Genomic DNA, 17,082 nt, shown 5'->3' with positions numbered 1-17,082 from the left:
AGCGACAACCGAACAATTCAGCGGCAGCCATCAACTCACATGCAGAACCATAGGTGAAGGGCTTAAGCATTTCACTCTTATAGTGCTCCTGTGTAGTATAATTATCTCCTGTACCATCATCAGTCTACACCTTGAACCTGTCCCAGTCATTCAATACATAAGACACAATGTTCCTCCGGATATCAAGAGTGAGCCTGATATGGCCGTGCAATATGTAACAAAGAGAATGGAAAAGGCAGGTGCCATCTCTGGGCATGGAAACCACTTGGTAAGTGACAGTTCTTTGATCGATGGTGATCACCTCGATAGACATGTTAATGGGGGTACGGTTGGAATGATAAAGGAAATGGGTACCTGAACAATGTAAAGTAAGACTAAAATACCTAAACAATAACTATAATCGTAATAAATGAACAATAAAACAGCGGAGAAGCCGTAGATTAAATAAAAAGGCTGTAGTTATCAGCAGGGAGACGTGAATCCCGTGGCGAAGCAAGGAAGTGAATGTAGAGACTGGAGCGATGGACAGCCTTATATAGGCAGGCAGCCAACAATGTGAGAGGCGTTGGGATGGGGGACCCAATGCCCCCTCACACGGTGACCGAGCTGCAAGCTATGGATGTATATATGTACGTAAGTAGGATTCAGTTAGTGTTGGGAACCCGCTGCACAAATTTCTTGAAGATGGGCCCATAAGTAACAAAGACCGTTGAAAAGTTCAATATGGCGGCCGACAGTGGCATCATACCACCGAAATAAGTACCAAATTTCAGCCTTCTACCTACACGGGAAGTTGGAGAATTAGTGATGTTGGAAAGTTCAATGTGACGGCTGACAGTGGCGTCATACCACCGAAATAAGTACGTACATTGGTTTCGGTTAGCACAGGGAAGCTGCCTACCAAATTTCGTGAAGATGGGGCCATGAATAAGAAAGTTCAATATGACGGACATTGTTGACCGTTATGACCGTTATGCGTAGAATTTTGAAATGAAACCTGCTTAACTTTTGTAAGTAAGTTGTAAGGAATGAGCCTGCCAAATTCCAGCCTTCTACAGTGTAAAAAATACTGCATTAAAATTACTTAAAAAAAATAAGGCAACAAATTACAAGCAATATTTTTGAGTAGATTTAATATACTGTACTATTGAGTAAACTTAATATATTAAACAACTCAAATTTACCTAAAATAAATGAGTTTGATTAAATATAAGTAGTGGCAAAAATGGTTTCATTTTACTCCAATTTGAAATAAAGTACTCAAAAAAAGTGAGTATGCAACGCTGGACAGTAATGACTTAACAAATACATGCTAAAAATCCATATATCTTAATTTATTTGAACATACAGAGATAGTCACAACAACTGAGTTATATTTTCAAAGGATAATTAAATCAAATGTCTGAGGATAATTTTTACTGAATTACTGACATTCAAATGTCAATGAAAATTGTCTTTTCTTTTTATAAACTTTCTTCAAAAAGTATATCTCAATCAAATAATGTCCCAGGAATGAGTGGTAAACGGGAAGGAAACAGAGAGTGAAAGCGTGAAGTCCTGCAGCAGGCACCGCTCTTCAAACACTTCCTGCATTTACTCCAACATGTCCTCTTAAATGAATGGCCGCCTTTTCACTACTTTTCAGTATGCGATAGCGAAAATCCTGAAATAAAATAGGAAGTAGGAAATCAAATATCGCTAAATAAATCACAGTGTTAAAAATTAACCAGAAAATACATGGCCTATGTAGAACAGTAATTAAATAAAAGGTCAAATAATACCGTGACAGTTAGGCAAACGTCTTTACATGTTGTTTACAGGTTGTAGTTTAGGACAAACGCCGTATCGTTCTCAAACTTATCTCAAAGTGTCATTTTCTTTTTCTGTGTAAAATAAAAGTTTTAAACGATAAAAAAAAACATATGAACATACGTAACTATCCGAGAAATGTGCTTGCTTTTTAAAGCAAACCAACGAGGTAAGTTGTTAGAAAGACGCTACCTTGCCCGCCATGTTTCCCACATGAAGGGAAAGTTTTCGTGAAAACAACAAATGCTTACATCTGTAACTATATGAGATGAAATACTAGTTATTCATTACGGAATTAATATGCTTTATACTTACACATTCGTAGTAAAATAGCTCTTATTATGGATAAGCGTTACAGCTGAATGCGTTGTTGTAAAGACCAAGAAATCAATGTAATGACACGGCACTTCCTCTCACATTTCGATGTGAGAGGAAGTGCCCTGTCATTAAATTTAACTTAACTTAAATGTGTTCAATTCACAGTATATTTTTTTTACATGAAATAAGTTATAAAAAATGTTTACATTTTAAGAAAAATAATAAGTTAACATTGTTCTTAATTTTTGAAAGAATTAGAATTAAAATAATCAAGAAAAAGGGTAAAACCCATTTTTATTAATTAAGGTAATGATTATTTTGCGTATAGTTAGCTATTTTTTATTATTATTTTTCGCACATGCAAGATTTATTTTTTACAGTGTACCTACACGGGAAGTTGGAGAATTAGTGACATTGGAAACTTCAAAATGGCGGCCGACAGTGGCGTCATACCATCGAAATAAGTACGCACATTGGTTTCGGTTAGCGCAGGGAAACCACCTACCAAATTTCGTGAAGATGGGGCCATAAATAAGAAAGTTCAATATGGCGGACGTTGTCAACTGTTATTGACCGTTATGACCGTTAGACGTAGAATTTCGAAATGAAACCTGCTTAACTTTTGTAAGTAAGCTGTAAGGAATAAGCCTGCCAAATTTCAGCCTTCTACCTACATGGGAAGTTGGAGAATTAGTGATAAGTGAGTGAGTCAGTCAGTCAGTCAGTGAGGGCTTTGCCTTTTATTAGTATAGAGATAGATAGATAGATAGATAGATAGATAGATAGATAGATAGATAGATAGATAGATAGATAGATAGATAGATAGATAGATAGATAGTATTAATTTCACTATTTTGACATGCAAGTGAGAATTTTATTGTACCATGCACACATGGCAATAAACTTAAACTTGTATTTCTTGAATGATGGTGTATTCATTTTCCATATGATATTCATTGTCATGTAAAGTAATGTATGTAAATAAATGTTGTTGTTGTTATTGTTGCAGAGAATAAATTAAGGTTTTAATGAATAAGGAGACACTTCTGCATTAAATAGTCATACTTTGAAAATTAGATGCGCACATTATTAAGTTCATGGAACTCAGGTCTGTTCCCATGCATCATACACTGTGATATGTCTGAAAGGAGAGCACAGCATTTGTTTGTTTAAGGATAACACCGACTTGCCTTTCAGTGTAATAGTTATGTTGATTGTGAGCTCTTCTTAACAATTTCATTGTAGTTCTTTAATTCATGGACAGCTCTTTTGTTAAAATGAAGACTATTTATAAATCCCTTAGCTCTGTACAAAAAGCTGTATGACCAAATGTATGCAAGTGCATGCATGATCACAAAATGATTTGAATTAGAGGATAAAATGAGTGAGTGAGTGAGTCAGTGAGGGCTTTGCCTTTTATTAGTATAGATGACAGCAACACTCATAACAGTGACAAAACAATTACATTGACAATCATGTTACATTATTTTTAAAATGTTTCCTTTTCTTTTTTATTACTTCTTTAACACACTACTTCTCCGCTGCGAAGCGCGGGTATTTTGCTAATATTTTATAATATGAAAATTATGAGACGAGACAAGACTATTGCCAAGAGCTCTTAGCTCTTATAACTTTTTACGTTTTCCTCACTTTAAGTTCCCAATAAAAGAAGACTTATGTCGAAATCTTTCATTTCATCCTGAAGGGTTATCAACAGAAGAAATGAGTACACGGGCAATCCTAGCACCAAGGAACGAATTAACGCAAAAATTGTCGATCGGTTACACAGTAAATTGGTTAAATGCATATCAGTAGATTATGCCAAAACAGTTGGTGATGATGGTGCAGAAGATGAAAACATCAACTTACAATATCCCATAGAATATCTACAACCGTTAACACTGTCCATCTTCTACTGGCCAAATTACTGTTGAAAGAAGGATGTGTCGTAATGTTATTGTGTAATTTATGTATGAGTGATGGGCTATGCAATAGGACAAGATCAGCTGTATTCAAAATTGGTTGATCAATTCTTAACATGCGGCAAGAAAGGTTATGTAGTACATATTCCACGGATAACATTAGACACCAAAGGAGATCTTGATATGCTATTTGTATTAAAACGTATACAGTTTCCCGTTAGAATAGCTTTTGCTATGGCAATAAACAAATCACAGGGTTAAACATTTGCAAACGTTGCTTTATTTATTATAGAGAGAAAGAAACGATATTCACTCACGGGCAGTTATATGTTGCGTTGTCATGATGTAACTTCAAACACAGAATCAAAATTGAATCCTATATTGATGAAAATTTAATTCTAACTGTTGTTTTTACAGAAGTTTCACAGTAAAAGTGTAAGTTTAAAAAGTATTTGCGTGTTAATTTCAAAGCCAAACTGAGCAAATACATTCAATTTATTGTTTTACTATTTCTTGCTATGGTTAATTATTCGCTGTAATGTAAAATATCTCTGTCTAGTATGTATATGTAACAATTCCCATGAAAAGAACAATCTGTTTAAATTGTACATCCGATTCCCCATACGTGAGCAGCACAACCACGAAGTGGCTTGTGCGTAGCACCCACCTGGGGGTTGGCAAGTAAAGCGAGCAGGGGGCAGAGCCCCCTAGTGTGTATATATATATATATATATATATATATATACATATATATATATATATATATATATATATGTATATATATTGTGGCAGATGGCTGGGGACCCTACCCAGCCGGGGTGCCTGGAAGGACTAGGAGAGATACAATACCTCCACTGGTCCACGAGAGGGCAGTTGCCTGGGTTTTTGCCACAACTGGAAGTGCTACCGGAAGAGATTCCAGGTACACCTGGAGTGCTTCCAGGTGCTCATACGGCACTTCAGCCACACCAGGCAGAAAAGCACATCCGGGGTATTATAAAAGGGGCCGCCTCACTCCATTAGTTGAGCCAGAGTCGGGTGGAAGAGGATGGAGCTTGTGTGTGGAGGAGTAAGGGTGGTAGAAGGAGAAGAGAAAAAGAAGGGACTGAGTATTTGCCTGATTTGAGCATTGTGAGGTGCTGTACATTGCAGAGAATTATTAAATGTGTGTGATTTTGGACATTTGGTGTCTGTCTGTCTGTGTATGGGAGCTGAATTACTACTATATATATATATATATATATATATACACTGTATATATACACACACACACACACACGGGGTGGACAAAAGTAGGTTTACGGTTGTTCATATGGAAAAAGACATGCAGGTTATGATTATTACAATAGCTTTATTAACTCAATAGCTTTAAGAAGAAGAATACAAATAAGGAGGCAAATAGCACAAATACATAATAGAATAATAAACAAATAATAATACAAGAATAAACTCTGTTTCATGTACTTACATGAGAATGTGGATAAGACTAGATTTGGTTTTCTATTATACAGTAATCCATACACATCTAGAAATCTTGTTAGCCTACATACTGTAAATCATTAGTGCTGCTATACTTGATTTCCAGTTTATCTCCATGCTGATGTTTGGTGACTTTAATTGCTTTTTTATGATTGTACCTATCTGTCTATTTCTTATATGTTTCAATATCACCATCTTGAAATGCATTGCTACATACCTTCAGTAAATAAATAATGTCATCTGGGACCCACGGTTTATTGTATTATCAGGAAATATGCAAATTGTTTTTAAAAGCAAACAGTCATTTTCACATTTTTGATTAATCCCATTATGATGATTGCATACTTATACAGATCTCATGTGGAGTTTAAGCGAAAAGACAATTTCCCCTTGGGGATTAATAAAGCATATCAAATCAAAATCAAAAAATAAACATGTTCAAGTTCATGCAATGAAAATAGTGCTGCTGTTTATCCTGTGCCTCTTTCTTCCAGCATTTTACCACTTTTCTTACCGGTCACTCATGCTTCAGGTTCTGCTTGTAGTTTGCAGCAGGAGTGCTGACAAGTAATCAGGTTGTCCTAGGTGGGGGTGTAGTTGATGTGAACTAAGAGTCAGTCAGTCAGTCATTCTCCAACCCGCTATATCCTAACACAGGGTCAAGACAGGAACAAATCCCGGGCAGGGTGCCAGCCGACCACAAGACACACACACACCCACACACCAATCACACACTAGGGACAATTTAGGATTGCCAATGCACCTAACCTGCATATCTTTGGACCATGGGAGGAAACCAGAGCACCCGGAGAAAACCCACGCCGACACGGGGAGAACATGCAAACTCCACGCAGGGAGGACCCAGGAAGCGAACCCAGGTCTCCTTACTGCCAGTAAGAGTTCCAAAGCAAATTCCAAAAAGTAATTCCAATAATGCCCACTTTGGGGGGAGGGGCATCATCAAAATCCCCATACAGATACAAATCGGCCTTGAACAATCTATATAAAATAAAAGATGTATTCTTCACAAAATGCTTTTCATTACAATGAAGCTCTATGGAGCACAAGAAGCAAAAGAATTGCCCAAAACACTAAGGGAATTCAGTGCACACAAAGTCCCAGTACAGTAATCCAGAAACAAAGTTAAAAAACAGCAAAAAGGTCAAAATCCCAATACCAAAGCAGAGAAAAAGCATTAGAACTCACTGAAACTCCCAGAACATATTCACAATGAACCGCCAGAACTATGAGAGACCATTTGGTCCCTGGTGGTGATTGGCAGGTGGCCCCACCTCTTGGGGAACCATCCACAAGACACAATGCATTTAATACAAGAAAGTAACATGAATGTAAAACAATGATCCACACGTCAACAAAAATTAAATAAAACAAAAATATGAACCCAAGCCAAGAGAGGAACCCTGCCTAAAATATAAATCTAGTAGCAGGTGGTGAGTGTGTTTTATAAGGATATATATATATATAGGATTAGCAGTGATCCAGGGTATTACCACCTGTCGCTAAACATCCCTAAAGTTTGCTTTGTATAACTCCAGAGGAACAATAAATAATCCCTCAGGAGGTAAACATTATTATTCTGTAAATACAGGAACAAGATGACAATGAACCCCATATAACTGAGGGAAAATATATATGTATAAATATATACATATATTTATATACAGTACTAATATATAAAACATGATCTGTATTATATTTATATCATTTGTTAATCATCATTATGTTTAAACATTATTGAAAAGATCAGTCAGTGTCAGTAATGGTAACTGCTAAAGAAAAATATATTAAAATTTAATACTGAATGGCTGAACAACTCTAAAATATTGAACTGCCAAGTCTTGTTTCAAAAGAAATGGTGAAGATGACGCACATTTTTAATTATTGTGACATTGAAAATGATGTTTGTAAAATCTGTCTTAAAGATAGGAAGATTAGAATAAGTAGCCTAGTGTAAAAATATAAAAGCTAATGTTAACAACCAGGCATCCAATAGATTGGTAAATGGATATAAAAACACTGATACAAAGAAAGGAGACCAGGGAGATACTCAGTGTGCAAACGGGTGCAAAATTATTAGTCAAAAGCAGATAAGTAGTTGGCCCAGTAATAGATGATCATCTTGTATAGCTACACATAAAGAATGCTAACAGAGATACTGTACAACATTCAGAAAGGAATATGGACTGGGAGATATACAGATAGCTGTGCATTTAAAGCACTGATGGACACCATGATATAACTCCTATTAGAAGCATCTAATGTCTTTACTATTCTAAAACCTCTGTAACTCTTAAAGGAGCTGTCCACAACAACTTGGCAGATAAACAGATGGGTTGCAGTAAAACATATTGTACTGTTTTTTTGGCTTTTGGCAGTCAGGATGCACACTCCTCCTTTGATATTTTCTATTCTTGAAAAGAACAAGCCAGGCAACTCTCAAAAAAACAAACAAAAATTAGTACAAGCAAGAACAGATTTTATTGGAAAATATTATTTCTAAACAGGTGTGGTCATTGAAAAATTATATAGTCTACATCCCATTCTACTTGTCCAGTTGACCCAGTTGTCCACTTGTTCTCTGTGAGGGGTACACTGTGCTGGAAAACATATTCCCAACACTCTATATGAAATCTGATTGCTGAGATACGTTTTGCAATGATGAAGACTTCTCAACATATTAATAATTCATGGGGAATGAGAAGTGAAATATATTTTCTGTTGTTCTTAAGTAGTGGACATGTAGAATGTTTAGTATATACCAAATGAAATTTACAAGTCTAAATGTTTGTTTCCAGTAGTGAAGAGTTTTAATGATACTTACAGTGTGGTGACATCATTTAGGTCCACATGTGAAAATGTAAATGTGATAATGTGTAAATAGTAAATGTGAATGAATGCATAATAATTCTGTGTGATTATATTTATGTAAGTGTGTTGCATTTATAACCTGATGATATTAGACTCTTATAGCATGACAACACTCCCAGCCCCCACCCCCCCTCCCCCCAGCATTCATTGGGAAAAAGTCATCAGTATATAGCTTGAAGAGCATAAGAATTATGTAAAGTATATGTAATTTCTGTTGCACTTCTAAAATCTCTACATGGCAGAGCTGGGAATTTTGAAGTGATGTCTGAGACAATTATTTTACCATAACAATCAGAACACCATATATTGGAATTTTTCATGGAAGAATACTGTTGTGTCTCTCCAGTGCTTTTCTCTTCACTTCTAGAATCTATATTAAGGCAGTCTGGCAGTTCGCAATGGTTTAGTATGCAACTGAGGAAAGATTTTTTGCTTATTTTCATCTATATGTAGCTCATCGTCTCCAATTAATGTATCATTTCCAAAATATCATAAAGGCAAGTTCTTCAGTCATTCCAAGTGCTAATGTCAGTTACACTATATAGCTTATTCTATATATATATAGTGATTTGCGTCAAGAAATATTATCTAACATTTGTTTTAAATCAACCCTGTAGTTTACAACCATCCTGTTCTTGTTGAAAAAGAGGATTTTAAACTTACAGCTAGCATCCACTATACATATTCCTTTTATAATTTTTAATACACCTTAATTTTCCTTTTCTTAAGATGTAAAGATTCCACTCCTTTAGTCCCTCCTCATAGTTCATACTCCACAATCAAGCAATCAGTCTAGAAGCAGCGAGAAGTGTGTAGGCAGACATATACAGTAGGTACACAAAGAGGAAGGTGTGAATGCAGAAAGAAAGAATGACACAATAGGTCTGTGTACATAAAAAAAAAAACTTAAAGCCAAACTGATAATGGGCAGTATGTGCATAAAGAAGATGAAATAGATATATGGGCTAAAACAAGAATGACAGAAGGGGAAGAGACAGCTAATAACCAAATGACACAGAGTTTAGAGAAAAACATCCACCTAGAAGTACAAGTAGACAGCCAGACAAGCAGGCAGGCTACTCGCTGTATAACTGCGGCTTCATTCATACAGGAAAGCAAGTGTTCTGCCTCCTCCTCCTCCTCCTCCTCCTCCTCCCTTCTCTCCCTTTACTCCCCTCTCTTACGCACACACATATATGCACACGGGAACGCACGCACACACACGTATCTACGTAACAGACAGCACTGCACACAGAACAATCCCCCTTTAATTTTAAAGCTGGCTCTCTCTTCTCTGCAATGATGTAAGTACAGAGAGTGAATTCGTAATATCAGAAGCAAAAAAAAGCCTTGCTCTGAATGTGTGTGAGCATACATGCGTATCTGTGTGTCTCTGTGTGTGAGAGGAGATAGGGGGGCGAGGAGGGGGGCGAGAGAGAGAGGGGGGAGGGGGAGATGCTGAGGAAGTTAGCAGCAAAGCATTAGCCATTTAAAGAATGCATTTGTTTATCTCCTTTTCTCTTTTCTTCTTTTCACCACTCCTCTTTCTCTCTTTCTCTTTTCTTTCCAAGGTAATTTTCCCTTTCTAGTTTACCACTGATTTTTCAACTTGTTTACAAATTGTCACTTCCTCTTTCCATCCATCTATTCATATGTCCATCTATCTCTCTGTCCATCTGTCTGCCCATCCGTCCATTTTTCCTTCTCATCCATCTTCTTACCCACTCATATATAGTATAGCTGGTTTGATGCAGTGTTTCCCTGATCTGCTATCTTTCTGTGGATCAAACTCAACTGTTGCTCTTCTCTTCCTCTCTACCCACTTCATCACCTGTTCCCATTTTTTGCTCTCTCACTCACTCCCTCCACACTCTGTCTTTCTCCCTGGCCGACAAAGCCCCCTCCTTTTCTCTCTCTCTCTCTCTCTGGCTCGCTCTCTCTCTCTCTACCTCTCTCTCTCTCCCTCTCTCTCTCTCTCTGTGTCTTGCTGCCTCCCTCTCTGCTTCGCTGTCTTTATGTTAAGGCTCAGCATCACCAAACCAACGTAGAGAAATGGGGCCGCAGGCCCCGCACGTCAGGCTTGCTGTCGGTTTGTTGCATTTGAGAACGGGCGTGCAGGTCCGGCCATGGCTCATCTTGCAGCAGCAGGGACAGCACCAGCAGCAACGGTTGCAGCTGGGACGATGGGGCTGCCAGCCACTGATGAGATGCTGGCACTGTCCTCTAGCTGGCCCTGCTTAGGCCCAAAGCGCAAGAGCATCTGGTTTATTTACAGGTATCTAAGGGAAGAGGGGGTGGGAAATGTGATGGCATGAGGGGCTGCTGGGATGCGTGTGTCATGGGAAGGGGGTAGGGGGTGTTGTGTATACAACCTGTGTGTGTGTATGTGCACGCATGAGTGTGTGTGTATGTATATATGTGCTTTTTTTTATTTTGTATTCCCGTGTCTGTACTCTTACTGTAACTGCAGCCAGCTGCCTTATTTTTACTAGAATCACATAGTAAACTGACTGGACAATGTGAGAAGGCAGGTTGAGGGGAGAGAGGAATTATTTGATGAGCACTATAGAGATCGAACCCCGGCAGAAACACTTCGGCCCAGAGTCATAACAGGTCCATGTGCCTGTCCTTGGACTTACTGTCTTTTTATAAGGATGTGATACAGGTCTTTCTCCTCTTCACAGCCTGGCCTCCTTCTGGCTTTTCTGTAGGAAGAGGTGCTTTTTCATGAAGAATGGAGAATTTTCATTGTTTATACACATTTGTGAGTTATACAAACAACCTAAAGTTACAGTTTGCCCATTGTTACTATAGTTTCACCACAATAGTACTATTGGTTAAATGATGAGCATGGATTACTAAATAAGAAAAAAAAAACAAAGTACTGCTTACTTAATCTTCCAACCCCCCTGTGCTTGTCTCACTTCCGTTTCCTTTGACATTCAGCCTTAGCTGCAGAACACCTAAATACTATTTTGCGTCAGTATTGGCTTTCTGCTGATTTCAATCATTTCTTACTGTCTTTTCTTCTTATTTTTCCTTTACACAGTGATTACATCATCAAAGAAAAAACAGTTTTGCTGCAGAAGAAGGATAGTGAAGGGTTTGGATTTGTGCTTCGAGGAGCAAAAGGTCAGTTCTTTCTTGAGAGTTTTCTTTTAAACGTGTGCTTCTCTCAGATGCACAGAAAATATAATAAGATATGTTCAATCCATCACCCAAGTTGGCAACAATACATTGTTGTCTAGTAAACTGCATTCTTGACCTGGACAGAATACCAGAGCGTTGAAGATCAAACACAATTTTGGTAACACACCACACTATGGGATAATTAACAATATTTTTTTGACATAACAGAATGTATTAACACTGCGATTGACAAGAAAACAGAAAAACAATCCAAACATACAGGCAAAAAGCAAAATTTGTCTCCTGGTTTAAAGTGATGTAAGAGAAAAAGTAATCTTTTTCTGCAGTGGCACCTTCTCTTTAATCTAATATGAAATCAAAAATTCAGCTTAAATTTTCAAAGCCCTGTCACTGGCTGCTCACATTTTCTAGCACACATTTTCTCTGAATAATTGTCTAAAAGTTGGATTTACCAAGGTAGCAAAAATCAAAATCCACATCACATCCATGAATGATTACAATTGGAACATTTTTCATGAACAAAGATTTAAACTCGAATGCAAAACATGGTTCTTGGAACACATTGTTATTCTATATAGGTCCAAAGAATGTTGGGCTCATAAGAAAGGACAGTTCAACTCCAGCATTAAAAGAAAGTGGCTCTTTGGACGTGACACAAGTTCTGGTGGATGATTAGGAAAAATACTTTGGCCTTTTTTATTTTTTTAATCCAGCTTTATCTTCTGGTGAATCATTTTCAGACACAATATTTAATGGTAGTTGTCTAAAGTTTAATTGAATCCCCACTTATGTATTTTATTTATTATAAAAACTACTACTCAGCTGTTAATTTTTATTTTTTAATGTATACACAATTAATAAATACCCAATTTATTTAGAAATATAGATACATGGTGGCACAGTGATTAGTGCTATTGGCCCACTTCTCTAGGAGAGATGATTCAAATCCTGGCTTGTACCAGCCAGATCATGTTCTTCTTGTGCCTGTTTAATATTTAAAGACATGCTAGTTAAAGTGAACCTCGATGTGGCCTAGAAACCCATCCTGGGTTTGTTCATGTTTTGAGTCTAATTAAAGCCGTGTCCCCCATGAACCTGAATTTGACTAAGTGAATCTGACATTCAAATAATGCTTACAAAATTACTGAAGAAGTACTAATCATAAATATGTCCTCAAGTTATCTGTCACTTCTCACTTAGGGTTCCCTAGACCTCTATGTAAATAAGTGGGTTAAAAGATTGACAACTGGATGTTTCCAATTTTTCATTAAGAAAATTATAAACCTGTAGGTTCAAGTTACTTTGTGGTGCCATTATAAATAGAACCCTGTTGCTTTTTGTCTAACTTTTGTTAGCTTCCTGGATGAGCAGGGAAAGACAAGTTGTTTTAGGCTGAGCAGTCTGTTCTCATCAAAACACTGTACAGTATTTCCATATTTACTTATGTATGTACAGCAGTGGAATGTAGCAGATATTTAGAGTATACAGAGTAGCTCTTGCCTACTACCTAAATGGTGTATTCAAACTTCCGAATGGAAGCTTAACATACTAATAAAGTATATCAGCCTAGCCCCTGAATAAAGATATAAATGCAGGCTTATTGATAAAACCAACAACCTTTTTAGACATGCTGGGTCAACAACTTTGAAAATGTGTCTTCTTTATATCAGTGGTGATGAGGCCAATGCTCACTGGTGATAGCCTGTAGCCCGTTACCACATTGATTAAAAGAAAACAAATCAGTATATGAGAATGTTTACTACAAATAGACCAACTAAGGACTAATAGATAATGACATCCAGTTTCAAAACCTATTATCTGAGCCTTTACAATGACAATCATTACATCCCACCAGTAATTTTAAATTCTCTCCCCACATTAAAATGATTTAATTCTTTTATTTATTTCTAAAAATGAATGCTTGGTCATTGCATCGTGAGTTTTGTTTACTCTACCTCTTTGACAGACCATGGAAAATAATGTTGTAATTAGAATTCTCCAGATATCCATTGGCAATCTGGAAATTAACCAGAAGATCTATCCTAAAGCATCTCCTATAGCTTTTGGCCTGAAGTTCATGTAAATCTACTCTCATGTAACTTCTTTTCTAAATTGCTAACCTACTTTATAAAGTTGGGTAGAGGTTTTCAGTGCTTTATACCACTTTTTCAACAGTGGAACAAAAGTATTGCTATAGCCGTACAATTTCATAAAATATATATGAGGTCTTCCTGGAAAAAGTCCATCCATTGTTAATATAACAAGAACGGTTTGTGAGGCATTGATGTAACTTAGCAGCCAAGGAGAATGGATTGGAATGCGCACGTGTGCACAATGATGACTTCACTGTACTAGTCAGTGGGGGCCCTTATCGCCATTGAGTGAGCATGTGTACTGTGTGGCTGTCGCATTCAAAATGACTGAGCAAGTAGATCAAAAAATCTACCTCAAATTTGGAACTATTTTAATGATTCAGAAGGCTTTTGGAGATGATGCAGAGTTTTTTGGTAAAACATCAAACCACACAGGTGACTCAGCCCCCCTACAGCCCAGATTTGAGGCCCTGCGACTTCTGGCTTTTCCCAAAACTAAAATCATGTTTGAAAGACCGTCGATGAGATTCACAAAAATACAATAAGGCAGCTGATGGCTATTCCAACAAAGGATTTTGCAGTGTTTTGAACAGTAGAAGAGACACTAGGAGAACTGTGTGAGGTCCCAAGTTGCATACTTTGAAGGGGACTGTGGCATCATTGTCCTTTGTGCAATGTTTCTTGTATCTTGTATCATCTTCTATGAGAGTATATATTCTTCATATTACATGGCTGGATATTTCTGGGACAGACCAGTATATACAGTATATATATATATATATGCATACAAACATGTGGGGGCCATACAAACTACTGAGTATGATTTGGAGTTGCTGCAATGAAATTTTGGCAAAATGGTCTAGCCTGCCGCATCATTTTTTCACTTCGATTTTCAGGGTGTCTTTGAATTCAGCCATCTGTAGGTTGATAATTTTCATTTCCATCAAACAATGAGTTTTATATATTTTTTTAAAATGTGCAATTCTAGCTACAGCATATAAAATAAAATCAAGATAATATATTTATCAGTTTAGTGTTGGATATTGGACAGGTTGACCACTGAAAAGTAGTATGCGTTTAGAACTGAAAATAAAAAATTAATGAAAATTGATATAAGGGGAAGAGAAACCAAATGGAGATACCTTTCAAACCTATTACAGAAAATGGCAGAAGAGGTACTATTTCTCATAATTACAGTGGCTTGTAAAAGTATTCAATCCCCTCGAAAGTCATCATAATTTTTTTGCATGACAAAAGATTTGTACATATATTTATCTATTTAGTATTTTAAAACTGAACTCTTATGCTGTAGCAATACATTTCTAAAGTCAAAATAAGCCATTTTCATTTTAACCGAAGAAGAAAAACTCTGTATAAAGACAATGTATTAAGTTACTTTCTTTAATACACAATTCAACAATTTTCAGAATATACTGAATGTATTCTATCATCACTAAAAACTTATTTGAATGATAGCATATGGAAAATATAAAAGTCCAGCTATGATTGAAGTGTGGTGGTATGAGACAAACTTTAAATGGAAATTAAAAAAACACATAAATCACTGAATTGAACAAAAGCAAACATGCACGCATATTCAAAAGTGGCCCTCATAACATTGTAGCTTTAGTAATTTTTGGTCTTCTCAAGCTTAAATAACTATACCAGACCTTCTTTAACTAGAAATAATAATTTCATTGAAGTCAGCATCAGAGGAGTAAAACCTCATGGTGAAGTATTTAATCATCCAGGCAGTTAATTATCACAAAATTTGCCATGTGCAATGTAAAATTAAAAATAAGCTTAAGCTTAAATTGCTTCCTAAAAGTACTAATTTTTTACTAATTTTTAATTTAGTTTAACCCATTTTTAGTTTTATATAATGCTTGTACATGTTCATAAAATAATAGACTTTACATTGAATACAGATCTGTCCAAATAAAATTCTAAATACTATTGTGCAAGAAACAAAACAAACAATATAGCTATGAGACAGAAGAGTTAACCGTGGTGCAGTCTATACTTGTATGTTTCAAGAACATGCAACAACAGTAACGTTTACTGAAAATTTTAAATCTTATTTTTTTTCATAGCATGTCAGCTTAAACAAATTGAAAAACTGAAAACCTGCATGTGAAAAAACCCTAAAGCAGTTAAAGTGAGGAAAATAAGAAAGTGCTAGCTGGCCAAGGTCTTCAGCCTCTCTAAGTGCCTCAATAATGTTTATACATCAAGGTAAACAGATATTGATAATGCTTATACAAGTAAGTTTAATGCATTTCATTTAACTTATTTTACAACTGCTAATGACAACTAACCTATAGTGCCCAGTGTACTGTTCTGCACTGTAGTATGTTAGGGGAGTAACACCAGTGAAATAGATCCCATACCTCAAAATAAACTGATCGAGAAGACATCTTTATTATAGATTTGACCCTGGACTCTCACAGGAGCTACTGACAGAAAAAAGGATGATGGCAAAATTAGAGGTCACTATGAGTAATGCTGCCTGTCCTCTCCTTGACATGTTTTCCTTGAGCACCGTTAGCCACAAGGCTTATCGTACCACAGTGCTAATAGGTGCTACTATAGCTCTTTTTGTCTATAGTTATAGCTTGAATAACTAGGCATACTGGGACAGGGATATTTCTTTATGAACACTATAAATTCAATTTACACTGGTTATATGGTATGTATAGTACTTGCATATCCATTTATAACTTTGTTTTTACTGTTTTAATGTATATCTGTCAGGATCAATTAAATACTGGGTACTGTATGTCTATCTCACCATCTTTAAAAATGTTCTCGATTCTACTTGTCTTTTTGAAGGTTTGCTGTAGTATGTCTTTAAAAGACACCCAGTTTTTCACTGCATTCGTGAAATAAAAATGTGGCAACTAGGTACCAAGGAAATGAGGAGAGTAGGCTCAAAATAATAATAACTAAGCTTTATCAGTAGGTTAAATTATACAAAAAGTATGACAGCAGGAGAAAAGTATGTCACATACAACATGTTAAAAATTACTACCTGTACTCTTCAACAGAAATCATTAAATAGAAAATAAAAATGTTATCTATTTTAGCACACTTTGGTTATGAACACCATTCCAAAGTGCTTTACAACTATACAATAATTGTTTATATATGTCTACAATTAGCATATGTTTACATAGTGAATCAATAATATGGATTAAAGTGGTTCAATACATTACCATCCAAAGGTGAGTTCTCTTCTTACTCAGGCTGCATAGGTGAAAACCAGAAATCCTAAAAACTAGCCATGAGTGACATGTATTGAGAGGTTAATAAGTACAAATTCATAGCTTGGTGACCATGACAACTCTGTCTTGAATAATATATTATTGAGATATTCTAATCACACCCACATTTTACTACTCTTTCAGTCATACTTTGTTCTT

General features: G+C 36.3%; 1 protein-coding gene across 5 annotated transcripts in view; it reads left to right on the top strand.

Moving 5' to 3' along the window:
- Positions 1-17,082, top strand: part of shank1 (SH3 and multiple ankyrin repeat domains 1) — a 670,907-nt gene that overhangs the window by 519,409 nt on the left and 134,416 nt on the right. For all 5 annotated transcript variants that reach the window (XM_039776090.1, XM_039776091.1, XM_039776088.1 and 2 more), the window contains exon 16: positions 11,467-11,549. In XM_039776090.1, coding sequence (XP_039632024.1) covers positions 11,467-11,549 — 83 coding nt within the window. The remainder of the gene's footprint in view (positions 1-11,466; positions 11,550-17,082) is intronic.

This window comes from Polypterus senegalus, chromosome 13 (genome assembly GCF_016835505.1).
Source record: "Polypterus senegalus isolate Bchr_013 chromosome 13, ASM1683550v1, whole genome shotgun sequence".
Lineage (NCBI taxonomy): Eukaryota > Metazoa > Chordata > Cladistia > Polypteriformes > Polypteridae > Polypterus > Polypterus senegalus.
Note: the sequence above shows the minus strand (reverse complement) of the source record. Positions and strands in the feature narration are given on the sequence as shown.